At 38.9% G+C, this 15,787-nt stretch overlaps 1 protein-coding gene across 6 annotated transcripts in view; it reads right to left on the reverse strand.

Annotated features, from left to right (window-relative positions):
• Positions 1-1,487: 1,487 nt before the first annotated feature.
• Positions 1,488-15,787, reverse strand: part of ZDBF2 (zinc finger DBF-type containing 2) — a 31,939-nt gene continuing 17,639 nt past the window's right edge. For all 6 annotated transcript variants that reach the window (XM_081813776.1, XM_031033134.2, XM_031033133.2 and 3 more), the window contains one exon: positions 1,488-13,457. In XM_081813776.1, coding sequence (XP_081669902.1) covers positions 6,263-13,457 — 7,195 coding nt within the window. In that variant the 3' untranslated portion in view covers positions 1,488-6,262. The remainder of the gene's footprint in view (positions 13,458-15,787) is intronic.

Genomic DNA, 15,787 nt, shown 5'->3' on the forward strand with positions numbered 1-15,787 from the left:
GGGCTCGATCCCAGGACCCTGGGATCATGACCTGAGCCGAAGGCAGACGCTTAACGACTGAGCCACCCACGTGCCCCAAACTGAGGGTTTTAGAGGGGACGAGGGTGGGGGGATGGGGTAGCCCGGTGGTGGGTATTAAGGAGGGCACGTACTGCATGGAGCACTGGGTGTTATACACAAACAATGAATCATGGAACACTACATCAAAAACTAATGATGTAATGTATGGTGACTAACGTAACATAATAAAATAAAATTTAAAAAAAGACAAAAACAAAAAAAAGAATCAGGGCTGGCAGGACACTGCTATTTGGCATGGAAAAAACTGATGAGGGGATAAATTAAATGTGATCTATCCATACAATGAGATGTTACTTGGCAATAAAAAGAAATGAAGTACCAAACCATGCTACAACATTATGCAAGGTGAAAGAAGCCAGTCACAAAAATGCCACATATTATATGATCCTGTTTTTATAAAATGGCCAGAATAGGCAAATCCATAGAGACAGAAAGTAGATTAGTGACTGCCAGGAGGCTGGGATAAAGGGAGAGGTTGAGGGAGTGGAGGGCAACTGTTAACAAGCATGGGGTTTCTTTTTGGTTTCAAATGTGATTTATTGACTGCTGGTGTGCATGGGGTTTGATTGACAAAAATGTTCTAAAATGGATTGTGGCGGTGGCTACACAACTCTGTGAATACACTAAAAACCATTGAATTGTACTCTAAATGGGTAAATTCTATGGCATATGAATGCTATTTCAATAGAATGGTCATATAAAATATAATAAAAATAAATTTTAAAAATGTTTTAAATGTTAAGTCATTTAGGGGCGCCTGGGTGGCTCAGTTGGTTAAGCCTCAGCCTTCCACTCAGGTCATGATCCCAGGGTCTTGGGATCCAGCCCTGCGTCAGGCTCCCTGCTCAGCGGGGGCCTGCTTCTCCCTCTCCCTCTTCCCCTCCCCATCCTGCTCATACTCTCTAATAAATAAATAAGCAATCTTTCCAGATAATGATGAGCAATGCCTTGCAAATGGTCTCAGTGCAGAAAGTTGAGAAATTTTTCCATGCCAAATAGCAGTATTCTATGTTATCTATATAGGTTTATTAGCGATCTTTTGAAAGTGTAAGAATTATGCTGCAGGTTCTCTAACTTACCACTACTGAAACTCTCTTTCATTCATATCAGTTAATGAAAGTGAGTAACTAGAGGCTTGTGTGCTTGATGCTTGGATCTGTGGCACCCACCAGAGGACTTAGCATAGGACCAGAGGTGCTGGGGTTATGGAGAGTAGTTATTTGTTAAGTGTACACATAAGCTACTGTCTTATGTATGAGTTGGATGATAAATATAACAAAATTTTCCATCCCAATTGTGTCAAAATTCAGTTGTGAAAAAATTAACTGTTGATAACTTACCCACTATGAGAGCCCCCATTTCCGATTACTAAAAGTTCTTCCTCTAAGATAAAGACGAAGACTGGATATTTTCAATCACCACTTTTATTCAAACTGACATCACATGGCTGCAGTTATGATACATTGAAAAGTCCACAGAATTTCTGCCCCCAACCCCCGCAAAGCATTAACTATAAAGAAACACCAGACAAACTCAAACTGAGGGACATTCCACAAAGAAACTGGTTTGTACACTTCAAAATGTCAAGTTATTAAATACAAAGGAAGGCTGAGGAACTGCTCCATACAGAAGGAAACTGAACAGTCATGACAGTGTGTGATCCTGGGTCAAATCCTGGACCTCTGGAGGAAATTTTAGAACAATCTGTAAAATCCAAATGAGGTCTGTGGAGTAGAGTTATACCATATCAAGGCTGGTTTCTTGATTTTGATGGTGTGTACTGGAGTTATGGAGAAGTGTAACTCTAAAGAAGAATGTTCACCATGACCAGTACCATCACCAACACTGCCTGGCTCTCCAGCCCGTGGAGAGGAGGAGAATGGCTAACTTGGGTGTGATTCTCCGTTCGGCTACCTTCAAGCAATCCACTGTGAAAACACTGAGAAAACAGAGGATAATGTGTTGACAGTGAAAATGAGAATTCACAAAGCACAGTGAAAAGAATGCCAAGATGGGCAGTAAAAGGAGTAAGAATCAAAGACAGAGGGAGTATAAAGCATTCAAGTATGGGATAAGGGCACTTAAAAAGGCAGATATCCAGTTGGTCTTGGAATTGGGGTAATAATCAAGGGTAACAGGTATGAGAGTCATAAAGGAACAGCTAGCCTCAAGCCTAACAGCTTTTTATGTTTATCAGGAGACCAGCATTCTGTTACCAGCTTCATTAAAAACTAATTATAAATACTATTCAGCAATAAAGAACAAAATACTGATAACATGCCACAACATGAATGACCCTCAAACACACTATAGTAAATGAAAGAAGCCAGACAAACACCACATATTGTATGATGCCATTTACACGAAATGTCCAGAAAAGGCTAAACTATACAGACAGTAGATTAGTGGTGTCCTGGCACTGGGGATTGACTGTAATCCCCATCTGAATACAGTAAATAACAACTCATTTGTAATCCCAAAATTGAGGCATAGAGCTATTTAGTGACAATCACAGTACCTAACTCATAGGGCTCTTTGAAGATCAAATGAGATAATACAGGTTAAAAGCTCAGAACAATGCCCGGCACTTAGTAAGTAAGGGCTCAAGATGGACACGCGCGCGTGCGCGCGCGCACACACACACACACACACACACACGTCCAGCTTAAAAACTTAGAAAATAAAATGCATGTAAAAAAACAACATGCATATAATAAATTATAAATGTAAATAAAGTATAAGTTCATACTTATTTAAAGGTTCAGCAACAAATTATAGTTCATCCTAGACCTATTTCTTAATCAAGGTAAACAGTTTAAACTATGTCGGGAGAACTTTTTAAATATACATATAAAGTGTAAGAAGAACAAAGGAAACTTACTATATCATTTCCCTAATATTTTGGGTCTAAATAAAGTTTAAGGAAATGTTGAGACTCTTCCTCAGCCTCTCATCTTCTCAAGTTGACATTTTGATGTGTTAATTCCCTAATTACATGATTTTTCAGTATGTTCCACGTTTTATTTCTATACATAAAAGTCCTTTAGCGAATATGGACATCCATCACATATTTTTACTTTAGTAATTTTTGAGTCACAGAGAGTAGGCTGCTGTTACATCTCAGCAATATAATCCTGGACCAAAAAAACCCAGAAATCAATACTATTGAGGCGCAAGGCCCCGACCTCAGTGACATATGTATACTTTTCCATGCTTTCTTGTCCTTTATAACACGCACTATGACACTGGAGGCACAGAAGTTCTCTCTTCCCAGCAGGTGTCAAATAATGATGTAGCTCCTGCCTCCTGAACTCAGTCCTGTTCACTGACCCTTTCAATACAGGTATACAAAGCGAAAAGTTGCTAACCTGCTACTCCACCAGAGAAATAAATAGTTGTTTAATTTTAATCCTTTGAAATAAGTACTCCATGAACATACCTGTGTATCTTTGGTTAAACTATTTCCTCACCAGCATCAACATTCATATTCTCTTATTTATTATCTCTAAGACCATTTATAAAATGAACTCGTTTTCATTATTCTCTGATTCCTTAAGTCTTCCCAGAAAAACTTCCTAACATGAGGAGAAAGTAGAGACAAATTTCAATATTTGATAAATTTTATCTTGGCAACTTTGAAAACAAATTTACTCTTTAAACTGCATTATAAAAAATACATTAGTCTTCACATTAGCTTTACATGGAAATATATACTTGCTTGAATATTTAAATATAGTTTCTCTTTACCAAAAAGTGTCACTCAGAGCCCTAATTACACAAATAATTTAAATGCACAAATGCAAAACACACTTCACACAACATTGTCCACACACTGTATAACTTGGGACAATTATAATAAAAATTTATGCAAGATACTGAACAAGGACAAGATTAATAAAATATTCATTGTGGTTATAACTTGATTTTTCACTATTAAAAGAATTTAATGCACTCTTGAATACACAAAAAACATCCAACTGTTTCATCTAATCGGCAAATGAAGCCAAAATATATTTTGACAAAGGGGCACATCTTGTATCCTACCAAATTCTCAAAGTAATTCATTTCTAATTTAATTTAAATTATAATTTTTCCAATTTCAAGTTTTCAAGCTTGTCTAAAGTAATGACTACAGGAACTAATAAACATTTCCAAAATGTTAAAAAAAAAAATAATCAGGACTGTATTATACTTCGATATTTTTAGTAATATAAATTTTAAATATAAACCTTTTTTCTCTCAAAAAAATGGTATTTAGAAGAGTCTCCAATGTGAAAAAAGTAGTAAAATTTTTTAACTGCTTTTAATCATTTGACTTATAAGAACTGTCCTCTCTGCGTGATGCAATCACAATAGATATGACACATCATAATCATTGAGTACATTATTTCCAGATGATCTCCTGCTTTTTAACTTAAACCTAAAGCATCCGGAATGCCTACTAATAGTACTTAAGGAAATTACCGTGTCTACTTTACAGGAAAAAAAAGACACCAATATCCACAAATAGGATATCTTTACATATTAGCTGCTTGTTTACTTCCCAATCAGTAGGACAGTTTTCTTTCTAAATTAAAATTGGAGGGTTATTTTAAATTAGTGGCCCATAGTACTATTTTAAGAAAGGGAATTAAAATATGTTTGTATATGAGGCAAGGTTGAAGTTGCTTTGCAACTAAGAATATAAACACTTGCCCATTTGTTTTTCAACAGAATTACTGTTTTAAATTTAGAAGTAAAGAAATTACAACAGAACACCATCATAACATACCCACAGGTTAAAAACGGCCCCTGAAATAAAACTACATTTAGACACCAACTGTTACACTGTATTTCATTAATTCTAAAGTAACACATTTTTATCTCTGAAATCATGGTACACTGATCTAGTTTCAATAAAATGTGGTTTATACAAGATAGTTGAAATTCATGTTTCCTTTAACATTAACGATAGAAAAGGATCCAGGATCCTTGTCTTAACAGGGTAATTGGATGCGTCTGTACCAGCTCAACCAGTGTCTCTGAATAAAGGATCTAAACATATTCTGAGTATCTCAGAGCCAACTGCTTATCTTAATGTCTTTTGTTTGAACTATTAAAATCAGTTAGCAAGTTTAAGGAAAGCCAAACGAATATACAAATATGTAGTTTTTCCCTTGCAAAACTGGCCTCCACGTAGATTTTCTGTTTTATTAGGTCTTTTGAAATATTAAGATTACAAAGAATTTGTTAATGACAACAATTAATGGTCTGCCCAAATTACCAACCCAATAATTTCAGTTCAATCTCAGTTCAATAATTACAGAAAATGATGTGATAGTGGCTGAAATATTTTTAAGAGGTAAGGCCATAAAGATAACCCAGATTTTCATATTAAACCACCAGCACTTCAGGTGGAGGGGAATAAAGGTGGTAGAAAACATAATTACACTGGCAAGATCATTTTCCCCTTAAGATCTAATAATGCTAAAGAAAAACCTACAGAGACCGTATATGTGCATGTGTCCAAATGAGGAAAGTTAGAGACTTGCAAATCCAATTTAAATGAAGGAGTTTGTGTTTACGTATATAAAATCACTAGGCAGTTTTTAAAAACTGGAGTAAAGATTGTGGAATCTCGTTTCCTTGGATGCTTTTAAAAGAAAGATCAATTATGTTTTGTTTGTGATTATTTAAATCAACCTCACTCGAAAGTGGAGATAACTTATTCTAGTTTCTTCTTTTTAATTATCCAGAATACAACTTTGACAATGCCACTCTGAAACGCACAGAAGTACATATTCCTTTGTTTCAGTTTTTAAAAAGGAAAAATAAGATAGCATTTAATGTTTGCCACATTCATTTTTGCAATATTATAACCTGCTGACATGAGATACAATCATAAAAAATAAATAAGAGGGACATGATTTGAGGGAGAAAAAAATGTATATATACTGTGCTAAATGATGGATATAAATTAAGATGAAGCTCTTCTACGGCAAACGGACGAAGGATGAGTTTAAATCTCAAAAAAAAAAAAAAAGGACCTTCAACACTAATTTTAAATCAATTATAAAAGTTCTGAAAAATAATGTCTGTAGCAAAATAGTTGAAGGTAAATTCTTTTCACCAAAGCTGGGAAAGCTATGTGCACAAATATATTTCAAGTGAAGTACTGAATCCTCAGCTAGCCTCAACACTTCTAGGTGGTCTCATTAGCCCGCGGTTTGTTTGATAGCCGAGTCCTCATCCTATCGGAGTACGGTACCTGAGAATATAAGCTTCTCAAAGCATATATCTTCACAGGTCGAGAAAGCCGCCTTCTTCTCTTCCTCGGGCGTTTTTTACCACCATTCCTCTTTCTTCCTGCAGGGGGGCGAGAACCCTGCCCAGGTTGCTTGGGAGTAGAGCCGGGGGCAGCGATTAACTGCTCCTCAGCAGCCGCCACCGGCGGACCCGGCGGACCCGGCGGACCCGGCGGCGCGGAGGGACCCGGTGGACCCGAGGGAACCCGCGAAACCGACGACCTCAAAACCATGTGGGTGGGGCTCTTGGCTTTCTTTAACTTAGCGACGTCGCGGTTCTTCTTCTTCAGATGCAGTCTAATAAAGGCGCTCCTGGACTGATATTTGCGACGCAAGAAGGCCGAGTATTTTGAAAGATACTTCCGAATTATATCATTTAGTTTGGTCTGAATCCAAATTGGCCGTTTTTCTGAAGCGATTCTGGGTTGTGGGTGGAGACTAATTGGTTTATAAACCTTCTGGGGGAAACCTGGCTTATTATCGTTCGCTGTCATCCTCCGCCTCTGAATTTTCTTTCTACCTTCTAAGAACTTACGGGTAACTGCTTTTGAAGAGGTCCCGGCGGCATCGCGGTCGACAAGCGTTACCTGGAAGTTACTTTCCTTTGGAGCTGCACCAGCGCTCGAAGTCCCTGGCCTTGGCACTGGCTCAGGAGAAACGGGGGCCCCCGGATAGGCCAGTAATTCATCCCTTATGGTCAAAACGGCTGTTGGGTCACAATCTTCAGCATCTTCCTCGCCTGAACTGGAGCTCAGGTCGCTGAGATGAGCTTGAAGCCAGTTAGTTCTGTCAGGGTCTGATACATCTATGCTCAGTGGAGGATTAATTACAATTTTCTTATTCAATGGGTCATAGTAATTAAAGGAGCTCCGTTTATATTTGTACTCTATGCTAACATCTCGACTTCTGGGGGTGCGGTATTTTTTAGAGAAGTTGGCAGTTTCACTGTCCTGAAATTTCATATTTGAAGAAATAACGTAGACTAAGGCATTGGGTTGCAAAGGCTTCAAAACTTTAGTACATGTTTCAGGAAATTCAAGTGTTCCAATTTTCACTTTCTTTTTTGTTTTTTTGTCCTGTAGAAGCGAACGCTTCCCTGTTGGTGAGTCGTCCTCCTGTCCACTGTCTTGTGTGTCTGACTGGTTTGTGAAATTGGTTTGAGTTCCATGGCTGACTTTTACAGCCTGACATCGAGAAGCCAGTCGCCATGATTGTTCATAATAAGGCCTCTTTACTGTAGAATGTTGGCTAGATTTATCTAAGGCCACTGAAAAGTCATCGGTATCTGAAATGCCACCTGCATTATCATCACAATCTGAAAGAACTTGAATTGCTGCAGTGTCCTGACTCGGGTCAGTCCAGGTAATCTTTTTTCCTTCATTCAAATTTTTTTTTTTTATTTTCCTGGTCTCACAGTCATCATCAAAGTAACAGTGGAAACGACCCTCCTTAAATTCCTTGACAAGAGCATTAATTTTCATGTCATCTTCTCTCATTATTTGAGACCATGTTTTCCCTACAAATGAAGGAGGGACATGAGGCAAGGCTTCAAGAACAGGTTCATCCGGATTGTCTTCTATGACCTCCTTTGCCTTTTCCAGGTTCCTGACAGGATCAACCACGAAAATAGAGCTTGAATGGGAATCGCGGTTTGTTTCTTCTAGGTCCAGAGACATCTTCTTATACAGTCCTTTTTTATTAACAGCTTCTTGAGGCTGGTCAGTGTCAGACTGAAGAGAGAGCTCACACTGAAAACTCATTCCAGAACCACATGGTTCACAGCTCATACTTTCTGGATCTGCATGTTTTAGCTTCAGAAGTTTTCCTTTACTAGCCCTTTGATGGACGGCTGACCCAGAAGAGGCATTACAACGCACTGCAGAAACAGGAGATTCACAGTGCTTATCTTTTCGGCCAATAGTTTCAAGACCTTTCCTCTGACAAATGTTGATTCCTTTGTCTTCTTCCTGAAGCTGGTCAGCCATTGGCTGAGAATCGTCTTCCCATTTGAAATTTGTTTTAGGACTATCAGATCCACAACTCTTCTCTTCCGAGTCAATGTATTTCACCATTTCTTTATCAGACCCTTGTGACGAGAGAGTCACAGACCGATCTGGGGGATCTATTTGAAAATTTATTTCAGAACCATAAGACTCACAGCTTGACTCCTGCAGAATAATATAGTCTTTCTTCTGGTTTACTACTTTGAAAGTCTCTTTGGATTGGTGTGCCAGTGATTGAGGAGAGGCTTCACAAACATATCCTATTTCAGAACCACAGGAGTCACAGCACTCACCTTCCAGATCATAACCTTCCGTATTTATACAATTGATTTCTTTGACGGTCATGTGAGGTGAGTCAATCACTGGCTGAAAAGGCATATCAGACTCAGCAATCACTTCACAATCACTATCACTGGTCACCAGGTCCACAAATAGCATCTTTCGAAGATTTGCTTCTTTAACTGACACTTGAAGTTCATTAACCACTATTTCAAGAGGGACATCAGAATCACACATTAATTCAGAATCACTCGGTTCACTGCTCTTTATTTCCATGCCAAGATGCCCTTCCTTTGGAATATCTATTTCTTTGCACACCACTTGAGATTGGTCAACCTCTAACTGAAAATGAATACCAGAATCACATTTTATTTCAGAAACACTGGGTCCACAGCTCTTATCTTCTAGGTCATGATGACCCCTCTTTTGCAAGTTTATTTCTTTGACAGCCAGAGGAGATTGATCAGTCACGAAGTGAACAGGAACATCAGAATCATAACTTACTTCGAAGTCACCTAGTTTATAGCTCTTATCTTCCAGGTAAATATGGTCTTCCTTCCAAAGACCGACTTCTTTAACAGATTTTTGAAGGTGGTCAGCCACTGACTGAAGATGATCATCAGAAATAAAAGTTATTTCAGGACAAGCAATACTGCTCTTATCTTCCAAATTGGCATGTTCCCCTTCCAAAAGGTGTGGTTGCTCAACCACTGATTGAAGAGGGACATCTGAAACATAAATTATTTCAGAATCACTGGGTTCATAGCCCTTATCGTCCAGACAAACATGTCCTTCCCTCAGAAGATTTATTTCTGCAATAGCATCTTGAATTTCATTAGCCACAGACTGAAGAGATTCATTAGAATCAAAATTTATTTTAGGGTCACTAGGTTCCACAATCTTCCCTTGCAAGTCAACATGCTCCTTCCAAAGGTTCATCCCCTTAACGACTTCTTCAGTTTGGGCAGCCACTGACTGAAAAAGGACATTAGAATCATACACCATTTCAAAACCCTTGGGTTCATCCCTCTTATCTTCCACATCAACTTCATCCTTCCAAAGGCTTATTTCTTTAACAGTTTCTCTAACCTGCTCAGCCACTGACTGAAGAGGATCCTCAGAATCAAAACTCATTTCAGAACCACCAGATTGACTGTGCTTATCTTCTAGCTCAATATGGTCCTGATCCAAAATAGTTATTTGAGGTTGATCAATTATTGACTCAACCAAGAAATCGGAATCCAAACTCATTTCAGAACCACTACATTGGCTGTTCTTATCTTCCACGTTCACATGACCTTCATTCTCAAGGTTTACTCGTTTAATAGCCCCTTCAGGTTTATCAGCCACAGACTGAAGAGAAACACCAGAAGCACGTATTAATTTAGAACCTTTAGTTTGAACCATTTTATTTTTCATTACAACTTTCCCTTCCTTCCTCAGGTTTGTTTTCTTAACCACTTCCTGAAATTGTCCAGTCAATAGCTGAAGAGGGTCACCAGAATCATATCTTATTTTACAATGACTAGATTCACGCTTTTTATCTTCCAGATGAACATTTTGTTCCTTCAAGCGGGTTAGCTGAGGTTGGCCAATGACTGAATGAAGAGGGGCACCAATATCCAAATTTACTGCAAAACCTCTAGAGCCAGTAGTTTTACCTTCTGGGGCAACATGGTCCTCCTTCAAAACAGCAATGTGAGGTGTTTCAGTCATTAAGTGAGGAAGGACATCAGAACCAAACATTATTCCAGAACTGCTATATTTATCACTCTTTTTTTCTAGAACACGTTCTTCTTTCTGAACATTGATTTCTTTGACAGCTATCTGAGGTTCAGTCACTAAATAATGAGGGATGTCAGAATCTGTTTCAGAACCACTAAATTTAGCACTTTTACTTTTGAATTTAGCATGTCTTTCTTTTTGAAGCCATATTTCTTTAACAGCTGTTTCAGGCTTGTGAGTCACTGACTGATGAAGATGGACACCAGAATCCAAACTTGTTTCATAAACACTTAATGCATTATCCTTATCTTGTAAGTGTATATGTTCTTTCTGATGGCTTATCTCATTAACAGCTATGTTAGGATGATCAGTCATTAAATGATAAGAAATGTCAGATTTCAAACTGATTTCAGAAACATTAGGCACATTACCTTTATTTCCCAAGTGTATGTGCTCTTCCTGAAGATTCATTTCTTTAATGGGATCTGCAGAATGTCCAGTCATTGAATGAAAAATACCATAATCCAAACTTAATCCGGAACCACTAGGTTCATTGTCCTTATTTTCTAAGTATATCTGCTCTTCTTTTTGAAGATTTAGCTTTTCCATAGCTACTTCAGGAGGGTCAGTCACTGAATGAGGAGGGACATAAAAATCCAAACTTATTTCAGAACCACTGGGTTCTTCATTCTTCCTCCCTAAGTGTATATATTCTTCTTTCTGAATGATTATGTCTTTAACAGCCAGTTCTGGTTGATTAGTCCCCGAATGAACAGGTATATCAGAATCAAAAGTTATTTCAGCAACACAAGATTTATTAGTCTTGTTTTCCAGAGGACTAGGTTCCTCCACATAAATAGCCACTTGAGACTGGTCAACTCCTGAGCGAAGAAGAATATCAGAATCAAAAGTTATTGCAGAACTATTTGACCCGGAGTGCTCACCTTCCAAGTTAATGTGCCTTTTTCTTATTTCTTCCATGTCCATCTCAGACTGCTCAGTACCTGACATGGCAGGGGGATCAGATTCAAAAGTCAACTCAGAACTGGAGCACCCATAGCTCTTAACTTCCATGTCAACATTTAACTCTTTCAGACTTATTTCACGTTGATCACTAGCTGACTGATAAAGAGAAGCACGAGAATCAGAACTTTGATCAGAATTGCTAGACTTAACGCTCTTATCCTCCAGGTCAACAGCTACTTCTCGGGGGTTCACTTTTTTAACTATTACTCTGGATTGGCCAGCCACTAATCGCGCATCAGCGTGAAAACTCATTTCAGAACCGTGAGAATCATAGTTCATATCCACAGGTTCATTCTTTTCCTCCAGAAGATGTATTTCTTCAACAGTCCTCTGAGATTCATCAGTCACTGTCTCAAGGGAGACCGCATAATCAAGATGGGCTTTAGCACTGGTGGATTTAAGGTTCTTATCTTTCAGGTAGACCTGTCTATCCTTTAGGTTTCTTTCTTTGACAACCAGGTGGGGATGCTCAACTACTGACTGAGGAGAAGCATCATTATCAACACTTGTTTCAGAACAACTCGAACCATAGTTCTTATCAACCAAGCCAATGTGAACCTTCTGAAGTTTTGCTTCTGTGGCAGCCACTGGGAGTCGGTCGCCCACTGACTGAAGGGGAAATGGAGAATCAGTACTTACTTCGGAGCTACTAGATCCATAGTTCTTATCAACCAAGTCAATGTGTTCCTCCTTAGGAAGGTTTACTTCTTTTGCAGGTTGTTGGGGGTAGTCATTGGTTGACTGAAGTAAGGCATCACATTCAAAATTAATCTCTGAATCACTAGATTCATAGCTTTCATCAACCAGGCTAATAGGCTTTGCCTTCTGAACCCTTACACCTTTAACAATTACTTGAGTTCGGTTGGTAGCCAACGGAAGAGAGCCGTCACGATCAGAACTTATTTCAGAAATGAAAGATTTATTATTCTTACACTGCAAATTGGCATATGCTTCCTTTGAAAGGTTTATTTCTTTGGCAGTCACCTTAGATTCGTCAGTCGGTGAATGAAAAGGGGAACTGCAGTCAAAACTCATTTCAGAAGCTCTTGATTCATAGTTTTTATCTTCTTGGTCAACCTGCTCCTCTTTCCAAAGGTCTTGCGCAGCCTCTTCGGGTTGATCAGACGCTGACTGAAGAGAGCCACGAGCAAACTTCACTTCAGAAATCACTGAGCTCTTCTGTCCCAAAAAGGCTGACTTATTAAACACCAAATGCTTTTCCTCTTGGGTATGATCCATATCAGAAAAGAATTTCCCACGGTGCTTTGCAGTAGCATCTTCAAAGATTCCTTTATTAGAAGGCATGCCACTTTTATTCAGGTTGATTCCTTGGTTGACAGCTAATTTGGAAAGAGATTCAGATTTTAAGGAGCCTTCAGTGCCCATAAATTCACGGACTTTAGCGCCAGCTGACAAAGTTTTACACTGAGATTTTTCATCTTCCTGTATAATCAATTTATCTGAATTTGTACCTAAAGATTTCCTATTTGGTTCTTTAGGTTTCTGATAGGAAACTGAAGAAGTTTCTAGACTGGATGACAGCACAGGATTTCTAGAGCCCCGGTCTGGCTGTTCAACGTATCTGTCAACTTTGTTTGGGTCACATTTTCTGACTGAACCTGAACTGGCTGCAGCTGGTAACCTAGTAGTTTTAGTTGTAACTGGTCTATCAAAGGAACTTCCAGCTAAACAACTAGCAGGAGCACTAGAAATCACTGATGGACATATTAAGCTTGGTCTAGTATGTGTAGCTTGGCCAATACCAACTGGATTAAATTCTTTCATGCCACTCCCAATTTTCTGAACAAACCCCAAGGGCTGCTGTTGTCCCTTCTCCAGTTTTTGAATAACTGATGGTCTAACTGAAACACCCTGTATATATTCCTGAGATTTGCTGGGTCTAGAATGCAACTCTTTACTAGGTTCAAAACCCTTGGTGGAGCTCTCTCCTTTGACTCCAGCAGCATCCTCAGTCGCTCCTTCAGAAACAGAATCATCAACAGGAACCACTTCAGGAGGTGACGCAGTATTCGTAAGAAGTCTCTCATTTTGGGTTGATCTAAAAAGCAAGGGGGGAAAATCCATAAAAATACTCTAATATCTATTTAAAATGTTACAATAAAGGCACAATAATGTTATTTTCTTTCTATCCTGGGCCCGCTTGTCAGAGGACACAGAATCAAGGCAATCACATGAGGTTGTACCCTGTATGTATTTGCAGGCAGGGAAATCAGCACAGAAGGTGGAGGCAGCTCCACCAATTGCTACTTAATAAACACAAATGGCTCCTAAACATAAAACACTACTAAAAAAAAAAAAAAAGCCATATATCATTTATCAGAGTGGTAAACAGCAAAAAGTGTTACATAATTACATAACCTTCTAGGCTTCAGTTCTCTCAAAAAAAGAACGGAATATTACTTTCCCTCATGAGATTGTTTTGAGGAGTAAATTAGTTATTATATGTAAAGAGCATTTTTTTAAAAGCCTGGAAAATATAATCATCCACAAATGTTAGCTATTATTTAACACACTGTTGGGTTTTTTAAGTTTTTATTTAAATTCCAGTTAGTTAAAATACAGTGTAACATTAGTTTCAGGTGTACAATTTAGTGATTAAACACTTCCATACGACGCCCCCGGTGCTCATCACAAATGCACTCTTTAATCCCCATCACCTATTTCACCAATCCCCCCACCCATCTCCCCTCTGGTAACCATCAGTTTGTTCTCTATAGTTAAGAGTCTGTTTCTTGGTTAGCCTCTCTCTCTTTTTTCCTTTGCTCATTTGTTTCGTTTCTTAAATTCCACACGAGTGTAATCATAATAGTATTTGTCTTTCTGACTGACTTATTTCACTTAGCATGATACTCTAACTCCATCCACATCATTACAAATGGCAAGATTTCATTCTTTTTATGGCTGAGTAATATTCCAGTGTGCATTATGTGTGTATGTGCCACATTTTCTTTATCCATTTATCAGTCAATGGACATTTGGGCTGTTTCCATAATTTGGCTATTGTAGATAATGCTGCCACACACAAAAATAAATTCAAGATGGATTAAAGACTTAAAGGTGACACATGAAACCATTAAAATCCTAGAGAACACAGTCAGTAACCTCTTTGACATCGACCACAGCAACTTCTTCCTAGACATGTCTCTGAAAAAATAAACTATTGGGACTTCATCAAAATAAAAAGCTTCTGCACAGTGAAGAAAACAATCAACAAAACTAAAAGGCAACCTACCAAATGGGAGAAGATATTTGCAAATGACATATCTGATAAAGGGTTAGTATCCAATTATATAAAGAACTTATAAAACTCAACACCCCAAAAACAAATAATCCAATTAAAAATGGGCAGGAGACATGAATAGACATTTTTCCAAAGAAAACATACAGATGGCCAACAGACACATGAAAAGTGTCTCATCATCACTCATCATCAGGGAAGTACAAATCAAAACTACAATGAGATGTCACCTCACACCTCACTGTCAGGATGGCTAAAATCAGGGGTGTCTGGGTGGCTCAGTCAGTTAAGCATCCAACTCTTGGTTTCGGCTCAGGTCATGATCTCACAGTCGTGACAGCAAGCCCTGCATCAGGTTCTGTGCTGGGCGTGGAGCCTGCTCTCCCCTCTCCCTTGCCCCTCCCCCCCCGGGAAAAAAATTTTAAATGCCAAGAGGAGTCTAAGGAGACAAGTTAATGGAACATGGTTATCCCAGATGGGACCTTGAAACAGAAAAAGACATTAGGTAAAAACTAAGAACAGCTGAATGAACTACAGAACTTAATGTATTAATATTGGTTCATTAATTGTAACAAATGTGCCATACTAATGTAAGTTGTTAGTAATAGGGAAATTAGGTGGAGAGGGTATATAGGAACTCTCTGTACTACTTTTTCAAGTTTTCTGTTGCTCTAGGGGCACCTGGGTGGCTCAGTCGGTTAAGCGTCTGCCTTCGGCTCAGGTCATGATCCCAGGGTCCTGGGATCGAGCCCCACATCAGGCTCCCTGCTCGGCAGGAAGCCTGCTTCTCCCTCTCCTGCTCCCCCTGCTTGTGTTCCCTCTCTCGCTGTCTCTCTCTCTCTGTCAAATAAATAAATAAATAAAATCTTAAAAAAAAAAAAGTTTTCTGTTGCTCTGAAACTGTCCTAAAATGCAATCTATTAAAAATAAGTTTTTTGGGGTGCCTGGGTGGCTCAGTCGTTAAGCGTCTGCCTTCGGCTCAGGTCATGATCCCAGGGTCCTGCTCGGGCTCCCTGCTCGGCGGGAAGCCTGCTTCTCCCACTCCCACTCCCCCTGCTTGTGTTCCCTCTCTCGCTGTCTCTCTCTCTGTCAAATAAATAAATAAAATCTTTAAAAATAAAGAAAATGCT

The sequence above is a fragment of the Leptonychotes weddellii genome, chromosome 3 (assembly GCF_054177405.1).
Source record: "Leptonychotes weddellii isolate Sample4059 chromosome 3, ASM5417740v2, whole genome shotgun sequence".
Classification (NCBI taxonomy): domain Eukaryota; kingdom Metazoa; phylum Chordata; class Mammalia; order Carnivora; family Phocidae; genus Leptonychotes; species Leptonychotes weddellii.